Source organism: Pelophylax lessonae, assembly GCF_965119305.1.
Source record: "Pelophylax lessonae genome assembly, chromosome: 1".
Lineage (NCBI taxonomy): Eukaryota > Metazoa > Chordata > Amphibia > Anura > Ranidae > Pelophylax > Pelophylax lessonae.
Window position 1 is genome coordinate 379,328,861 of NC_138768.1, and position 9,679 is coordinate 379,338,539.

General features: G+C 43.0%; 1 protein-coding gene across 1 annotated transcript in view; it reads right to left on the reverse strand.

Moving 5' to 3' along the window:
- Nucleotides 1-9,462, reverse strand: part of SPATA6L (spermatogenesis associated 6 like) — a 91,054-nt gene extending 81,592 nt beyond the window's left edge. The window contains exons 1-3 of the mRNA XM_082243306.1: nt 9,373-9,462; nt 7,113-7,256; nt 6,882-7,019 (exon numbers count right to left, since the gene is read on the reverse strand). Coding sequence (XP_082099432.1) covers nt 6,882-7,019; nt 7,113-7,151 — 177 coding nt within the window. The 5' untranslated portion in view covers nt 7,152-7,256; nt 9,373-9,462. The remainder of the gene's footprint in view (nt 1-6,881; nt 7,020-7,112; nt 7,257-9,372) is intronic.
- Between the last annotated feature and the right edge of the window lie 217 nt (nt 9,463-9,679).

Genomic DNA, 9,679 nt, shown 5'->3' on the forward strand with positions numbered 1-9,679 from the left:
TTAGTGGGAGACAGACAGGATTGGCGGGGGGAGGGGATATACTGGAGGACAGATTGTTTGGGGGGATAAGGGATGTACTGGGGAGAGACTGACCTGGTGAGGATTATACTGGGGACAAAGTGACCTAGGGGAATTGAAGGATAATACTGAGGGAGAGACTGACCTGGTGGGGATTACACTGCGGGACAGATTGATCTGGGGGAATTGAAGGTTTATATTGGGACAATGACCTAGGGGGATTGCTCTGGGGGACAAATGACTGACCTGGGGTTGAACAATTGTCCTTGGGGACAGACTGGCCTTGTTTGATTTAACCATGCCCCTTAAGCCCCTCCCACCATTAAACACAATTTGAACACACCCACTGTATGCCGTGGGGTGCTATGCATTTCTCTTCTACCTGGTGTGCCCAAAGATGACCCAGAGTTTCTACAATCCTAGCAATGCCTCTGGCACAATGAAAACCATGCCCACTGTTCACTGTGGCACATTAAGCACACCGCTTTTTTTATCAAGCAATGGGGCCCAACTTATGATCTTGCACACAGGCCCTAGCAAGACCACAAGATTTGGAGGGAGGAACTAGTGTTGTCCCATCCTTGCCAGTATTTATCAGAAGGTGGGGCTAGATTTGGTGGTACAGACAGTGAGAAGAACTTAACACTTTGAAATTTAGGTGACTACTTGGATAAAAGCCATGACTTGAACTGAAGGTTTTTCCTTGGTTTCTTACTTCATTAAGGGGGGAAAGGGTCAAACCAGCATCATCTGATCATGGCTCTGACAAGCATAACCCAACCAATAGGAAGAGTCTTTAATGGTTTAAAAAGGTAGTATATGTCTTTTTGTGGATGTAGCACCCTGCTTATCAGAGGGGACCTGATTGTTCAGTTAGGCTGTCATGTGTTTCCAGGTGTGTCTGTTGAGCTTGGGGAGTCTCCCCCCTGTATCCAGTGAGGGCTCTTATTGGACAGTGGAGGAAACCTGGCCAATAGCACACCAGGGCTTATATATACCCTAGAGGGCAGAATCTGCCACAATGCATCCTGGGAGGGGGTATAAGTCTGAGGGGAGCACATGACAGGGTGTCTTTGGTGGGAAGCAGAGTCCCAGGAGGAGGGTGACGGCTGTATCTCCTCCTGTCAGCATGAGGAAAGGTCCTTGGCAGTCGGTCTAGAGGACAGAAGGTTGAGCTGAGCTGCAGAGAGGAATCAAGTGTGCTGTGGACCGAGTGGAGCTGCTGGGTAGAGGTTTCCAGGAAAGCAGTGTCGTGAGTGCTGTAAACTGCCCAGGGGTCTGCCTAGGAGAGGGGACCACTCCAGAAGGTCAGAGGGATCCGAGAGCCAGCTAACCAGTAGAGAAGTCTTAGAAAGGGGGTGCCAGAGTCTAAGCCCTGAAGATAAGTGTTGGAAAGAGAGTGTCGGTGCAGGCCCTGAAGCGTACAAGTGTTCAGCAGTGCAGCAGTGATAAAGTAGCTATTTCAGCAAGGAGTGCTTAAGGGAGCTTCTAGAGGACTTTGAGTCACATGGAGGTGATCAGAAGTCAGTTCAGGATTAACAGGCAGCAGGCCAGCATTAACCAGCGTTGACCGGCATCAAGTCAGCGCCAAAAGGCATTTTTCAGTTGTCCCCTTTAAACTGTGAATAGTTGAGCCAAAGGAGTATCCCACTCATCCCTTCTCCTATCCAAGTTCTCAATAAATATAAAAACCCAAAGATACTGGACTGGTCATTGTTTTAGTGCTCACATTTGGAGAAAACATGCACAAAGGTACTTTTGTTGCACCCGGTGACTCAGGGGGACCCATATCCAGCAAAACGGCTGGGAATCCTGCTACATGTACAATCAGACCTGAAGAGCAGATATCAGGGGCTAATTCCAACCACCCCTTATCATGGGGGGGGGGGGGGGGCGATGTGAACACATGTAAAGATTAAACAGTTATTGTACTCATGAACCAGTTATATTGTATTAGTTTAAATAAAGCCATATTCTTAGTAGAATTGTGGGAGAAAGTATAGTACAGTGCCTTGAAAAAGTATTCATATCCCTTGAAATGTTCCATATTTTGTCATGTTACAACCAAAAACATAAATGTATTTTATTTGGGATTTTATGTGATAGACCAACACAAAGTGGCACATAATTGTGAAGTGGAAGGAGAATGATAAATGGTTTTCAACAATTTCTTAAAAATTAATATCTGAAAAGCGTGGCGGTTTAGGTGGATGGCCATGTCTTGGTAGGTTTGCAGTTGTGCCATACACTTTCCATTTTTGGACGATGGATTGAACAGTGCTCTGTGAGATGTTCAAAGCTTGTGATATTTTTTTATAACCTAACCCTGCTTTCAACTAGATTTTAGTTAGGGGTATCAGAGTAAAGGGACTATAAATACAAATGCATGCCACACTTTTCAGATATTTATTTGCAAAAAAATTTGAATATTTATTTGAAAATCATTTATCATTTTCCTTCCACTTCACAATTATGTGCCACTTTGTGTTGGTCTATCACATACAACCCCAATAAAATACATTTATGTTTTTGGTTGTACCATGGCAAAATGTGGAAAATTTTAAGGGGTATGAATACTTTTTCAAGGCACTGTAATTGGTCATCACCTGGAGCTAGAAAGATTAGAGCTAGGACTAGGTAATTAGTCATAGTAGTTCAGGAATGTTATACTTCATCCTGTGTCATTTTAGGATTCTGGTTGCCCTCCATTGATCTTTCTCAAAGGTACTTCACAAAAGGAGTTACTGTCAAATGAGTCTTTGCCATCCTGATAGTTGGTGCACTGATCATCTTTGGCAGTTATAAATGAAAAGAGGAAGTCTTCCCCCAGTATTTTCCAGTGTTTATTTACCAAAGTAGGATTGTAGGAGGCCACGATAATGTACCTGGTGTAGGCCGAACTAATGAGAGGGCTCTCCCCTTACACCTTCTGTCCTGTTTGTCCTTCAAGATTAATGAAATGGTAGGACATGACAGAGAGTGGCACAGATGCATGTAGTACATCCTGACAACTAAAATAACTGGATCTTGTGATGAAGTACAAGCTGAAGAACAGGAACCACCACCAGATTTTATCTCAGGGCTTGCAGAAGTATGGGGCAGAAACGTGGTCAGACAGGAAGACGTTGGCAACATTCAGACAGCAGAGGTAAAGATTCAGACAACGATAGAATAAACAGGGGCTAGGCTAAGGACAGCATCACACGGGCAGAAGATAAGCCAAAAGGATAAGCAAGGTGTGGAGTCAAGAAGCAAGCCAGAAGTCAGGTACCTTAACCAATTGCCGACCGCCGCACGACTATATACTGCGGCGGTCAGCCCCGGCCAGGCAGAGTGAAGTATGGATACGTCACTCGCCTGTCACTGACTTGAGAGCCAAGTCAGTGCGTGTGACCGGTGGACCCAATGCCCGCCGCTCACACTACGATCGCTCTGGTGAAGGGAGAAAGGCGGAGCGGCTTATGTAAACAAGCCGCCCGTCATTCTCCCTGGTGTAAAAATGAAGATCAGACGCTTCTACTATGTAGGACCGTTGATCTTTGTTTTTACACCAATAGCAATGTCCCTATACAGTTAGAAGCACGCCCCTAGGACACACTTAACCCCTCCCTGTCCAATACAGTTAACCCCTTCCCTGCCAGTGTCATTTTTGCAGTAACAGTGCATATGTATAGCACAGATTACTGCAGTAATGTCACAGGTAACCCCAAAAGTGTCAAAAATGTCAGTCAAGGGTCCGATCTGTCCGCCGCAATGTCGCAGTACCGAAAAAAAAAAATTGCAGATCGCCGCCATTACGCGTTAAAAAAAAACACCAAAAATCTTTCCCTTTGTTAGTAAACGCGATAACTTTTGCGCATACCAATCAAAATACGCTTTTTGCGATTTTTTTTTTTACCAAACATATGTAGCATAAAACAAATTGGCCGAAAATGTTAAAAAATTTTGATTTTTGCATTTTTTTTGGGGGGGGAATTTCATATAAAACAATGTGAAAAATATTGTTATTTTTGCAAAATTGACGCTATTTTTTTGTTTATAGTGCATGATCAAAAAATCGCACAGGTGATCAAATACCACCAAAAGAAAGCTCTGTTTGTGGGAAAAAAAGGACGTCAAATTCGTTTAGGTACAGCATCGCACGACCGCGCAATTGTCCGTTAAAGTCACGCAGTAAAAAAAAATCGCAAAAAAACCCCTGGTCTTTTAGCAGCCAAATCCTCTGGGGCTTAAGTGGTTAAGGATCCAGGTCAGGGGTAATCAAAAGGCAAACCAGGTATACCATAGGAACAAGCAGAGTCTGGTCACAGCTCACAAGAGCTGACGACCTCTCAACAATGATCTTGAGCCCTGTAGTGCTTTAAATAGGCCACTGGGTGTCAAAGTCAATTCAACCTTGCATGCTCATGCTCACTGCACACATGCACAGTTCCTTGAGCAGGGACATAAGTTTGATTTTCCTGACAGCCAGAGTCAGGTTGTGGCTGTGAATGGCAAGTGTAAATGAGGAGAGTGTCGATAAGTTTGGTTGCATGAGCTGCAGTGGGTGTTTGTTTGTCGGAGCTTCCTGTGGCCCAGTTCCGGGTGGTGTCTCCCTGCCCAAACTTGGTAGGGGGGCTTTAGAAGATTGGTTTGGGGGCAGACAAATCAAGTGACATGGGCCGTGATCTCAGGAAACTGATAGAAAGGAAGCCTGTTGGGGCCACTTTTAACTTCACAACATTACTTCATTAGTTCAGGAAAAGGGATTCACTTGGTGGGAGCCAACAAAGGGGTTGGGGACTTCTGAAAAAGGCAGCAGTTGAACGAACCAAGTCAGGGTTAGGTGTGGAGACGCTCACCTGTCTGGTTTCCTTCTCACAGCTCTTATCAGTAGGATCTTCTGAACAGAGAAGCTACACTTTGTGTTTAAGCTCCATCTTCTGAGAAGCTAGCAAGAGGGACAGACTGGCTGGAAAGTTAGAGCAATATCCTCTGACGATGTCTATGCGGACGATACGCATCAGGAGCTCGCCTTAAGAACTTGTATTCATATGTTTTATTGCCTGTTACCATGCGAACATTGTAAGTGCACGTCTTTTTTTATTAAAAGGTTTTTTTTTAGCAATATTATGCTATGTGCACTTTCTGGCTTTTATGTTACCTGGCTATGAGAGATCTACATCCCTCTACAAACCACTCCATGAGCCTGAAATTACATCCATGGTCGTATTCATAGGAGGAATTTGGATCACCTTTTAAGCCCATTTGGTCTGCTTGCTATATGGCAATGTGGACCCAATTGATCTGGTGAGCGCCCAATTCATTTGTTTTATCTGGTGATGGGATACCTTTCTTCACTTTAAAGATATACTGTGTTCACCGTCAAGATTCATCTCTTTTGTTGGACTTTTTGTATGACTTTTTTTGAATTTTTTTGAATTTTTGGGGATTTTTTGAATTATTATTTGTTCTTTTTTCACCATGTTATCACAAGTTGGTATTGTTACGTTAATGCCTTCAATCGATTTTTTAGTGCTGCACTTATTTTCCTTTTTTGTATTTTTATAACTTGTTTATCAGTTGTTTTGTGCTGGCTGCTTACACTTTGGTATTAGCGCTTATTAGAATTTTTCCTTATTGGCTGAAAAGTTAGGTGGAGCAGGGCTTGGTCAAGGCAATTTGATCAGGACATGAACAGGGGAATACTCAAGGCCTTTGACCACACACTGCTATCAGCCCAGAAGGGCAAGTGTCTAGAGAAGATAGGGGATTTAGAGATGACTTGTCAGTTTTTTATTGCTGTCTGTGTCTCTGCTAGGGAGATCCCTGCTCTCCAATTTCCCAGATGACCATTGTCACTAGGACCTAAAGTGAGAGAAAATCCCAAATTTTGAGTGGTCACCAGAACAGAAAAGAGGGAAGATCTTGTGGGGACTTTATCCTGTGAAAACTGTTTATTGGGGATTTTCCTCACATTGAAAAGATATCCTCTCACTGCATGTTCTGTCTACAGCCATCAAAACAAAAACCTGACAGCGGTATTAATAATTCCCAACTTCATCCTACTTCCAAACGTAAAATAAAACAGGTTTTAGCCTTAGATACACTGTCTGTCTCAAGCAGAACTAAACCTTCTTATCATTTCCAACCGAGGTCGCTGCCATCTTAGCCTCTGTTTGGTCTGCAGTTGCTATGGTTGCTGTACATGTGATCAGTGGACACCACCAAATTGATGAACAAGCAACTGTGACAGTTATTAGTTTACTTCTGCTTTAAGAAAAAACTCCAATTACATATCTTTATTTTTTTACATATAAATTTCAACCTTTATGATTCAGAGTAATCTTAAGCCCCGTACACACGTACTGATCGTCGGCCGAACGATCGGCCGTCTTTTGTCCAGGGCTGTCGTGTCTGTTGAAAACTGCAAAAGACTGCACACAAATTTTGTCGGCCAACAACAGCCGACTGCAGAAGTGATGTCATGTGATGGTTAACTTTCCTTGTCTTTTTTCTTTTCTGAGCATGCCCAGTCTTGCTAATCTGCTGTCTGTCGGACGAAATCTGTACTGACTGGCGAACAATCGGCCGTTCTGGCCAACAAATATTTTAAAGTCTGCACGACAGATTCTGTTCGGCCGAAAATGCGCTGTCGGAAGCATCATACTAACAAGCCTACAATCGGCCGATCGGTCGTCGGCCGAATATTTACGGCCGACAATCGGTACGTGTGTACAGGGCTTTAATCTCTCTTATGATTTAGTATGCATAGATGACCACCCCAAACAAGACATCTAATACTTCCTTACAAGCATGATATAGGTTAATGTTTTGGCAAGGTGCATGACTACAGTGACAACCTATGAAAGTAGACTTCTCACCTTTTCAAACCTCATTTTTTCATGAAACAGTAGTGGAAATACTGCAGGAAGGCTCCTTGTTTCTTTGCACTGACCCAGAAGGCTTACAGTAAGGAAAATGTCATCTTTATCTGGCAAGAATACCCCAGGACAAGTAACCTAGATAAGAAACAAAATCCCATAGCATTAGATTTCTATCCAATATTGATGCAATATTTTAATCTTAAGTATTTTACCCAAAGCAACACTTACAGCATGAATCTGAAGCTCCACCACAACTTTCAGAGGCATGTCTAGGGACGTTGACAGCAAGTAGTACCTAATTGTATTTTAACCGATGTATACTTTTGTCATCAAAGATGTTACTTAGCCATAACAGGTCAAGACAGCGTAACTCTGCAAAGAGAAACACACTTTCAAAAATTGTACTGTATTATTAATATTAATATGTGATAATAATTTCTAGGGACATTTGCTTGCTAAAGTAACTCCGGGGTATTTACAAAGACTAGAGCAGACTGAATATGGAGTACCTGTGCATAGCAACCAGTCTAGTTTCACCTTGTTCAGGTAAAGCAGAACTAAACCCATTGATTTAAAGTGCTCATTACCCCATCCTGATATGTGCCTGCTGTACAATATACATGTTATGAGAAAGTATCCTGTTCTCTTTGCATTGCTTTCTTTATGTGAAACCACTGGTGTTCCTGCCAGTCCCTCTGCTTTCCTATTTAACCACTTTACGACCAGTCACTGTGCCTCTACTGCGGCACGTCGCTGGACTCCTCCCCTTGTGGGCGGCGCTCGCGCGCCACCGGAGGCTCGCTCCCGCTGTATTCAGTCACAGCGGGAGTCGGGCCAGGGGAAGAGCAGCAGCGATCACTGCTGCTCTTCCCCGATCGTCGGGGAATCGAGTGTGGAGGTCCGCCCGCTTGTGTAAACAAAGCGGGCGGATCTCCTAAGTGACAAACGGTGACAGATTGCAGGGTTCAGCATAGCTGAATCTGCGATCTCTCCCTGTGTCACTCAGTCACCTCCCCCCACACACGTTAGTAAGCACCAGGCGTACATTAACCCCTCCTTCTCCAATAAAATTAACCCCTTCCCTGCCAGTGTCAATTTTACAGTAACAGTGCATATGTATAGCACTGATTACTGTAGTAATGTCACTGGTACCCCCAAAAGTGTCAAAAATGTCAGTCAAGGGTCCGATCTGTCCACCGCAATGTCGCAGTCCCGCCAAAAAAAAATCGCAGATCGCCGCCATTAATCGTTAAAAAAAAAAACACCAAAAATGGTTTCCCTTAGTTAGTAAACGCAATAACTTTTGCGCAAACCAATCAAAATACGCTTATTGTGATTTTTTTTTTTACCAAACATAGGTAGCAGAAAACAAATTGGCCAAAAATTTAAAAAAATTTTGATTTTTACATTATTTTGGGGGAGAATTTCATATAAAAAAATGTGAAAAATATTGTTATTTTTTCAAAATTTACGCTCTTTTTTTGTTTATAGCGCAAAAAGTAAAAATCGCACAGGTGATCAAATACCACCAAAAGAAAGCTCTGTTTGTAGGAAAAAAAGGACGTAAATTTCGTTTGGGTACAGCATCGCACGACCACGCAATTGTCAGTTAAAGTTGCACAGAGCCGAATCGCAAAAAGTGGCCTGGACGTAAGACAGCAAAATCCTCCGGTGGTAAAGTGGTTAAAAGCTGACCACACTAAGCAGGAGAGCACACTGTGGTCAGTTCTCTAGCTATGCTGGGAGCTCACTGTGCTCTTCTCCAATGATCAGACTTGTCCTGACACACCCCCATCTGCACAGCTATTCACTGGTGAATTCTGCTTTCTGCTGAGCCAGACAAATTTTGGTCCATCTATGGCCAGCTTAATGGGCCATACACACTATAAGATTTTCTGAAGACTTTTTCCTTTAGATTTACCAAAATCATATAATATGAGGTCAAACCTAAACGCTTTACATTTGTATGCAATCTGGCAGGCCCTTGCACTACATAGAAAAGGTAAATCTGAAGGAAAAAGTCTTCAGAAAATCTTATAGTGTGTATGGCCCTTTAGTGACAGACTGCATCACATTTGCCTTTTTTATTCTGTCCATAGTTCCCCTCATTAAATAATATAAGCCATATAAGCCCTGAGCCTGCTTTTAATTCATTCAGCAGATTGTAGGATTTTTAGTAGAAGTGATCTGGGTGGTGGAAATGTTTGAAAACTTGTTCACAGCAGTAAAAGGGTTACAAAACCTCATGAAGAACATTTCCAATGACAAATCCCAATTGGTTGGGATCAGGCACATTTGGCAATAGTTGTATGTGTATGTGGTGTGGTAAGGTTAATGAATGAATAGATGCAGAAGATTGCTGAAATAGAATGGACAATTAAATACATGATATATACCAGTTAAATACAAAATATATAGATAATATATTAGCTCATGCATAGGGAATAGAACGAAATAGAATAGTAAAGAATAGTAAAAAGCAGCTTACAGCCTCAGTATGTTCCTAGAGTAGCAGAGGAAGCGTCTTGTCTCCAGGGTAACACAAACACTGCGCTCAGTGAACCGCTTCTCCTCCGTCATCATCCTGCGTCCACCCATGTGCTGATCGGGTTGCACTTCCTGTGATGAAGCAACCAAGGGAGCCATCTTTGAAGCGGTAGAGCCCACGCCAAGGCAGGAGGTGACTTCGGTTGTTTGTGGTATTGGCTGTGCGGGCCGGAAGGGGAGTGAGCAGCACGGCTGTGTTCCTTTTCATGTTGTTGGTTTACCGGTAAGTGTGTTTTATTTTTATCTTA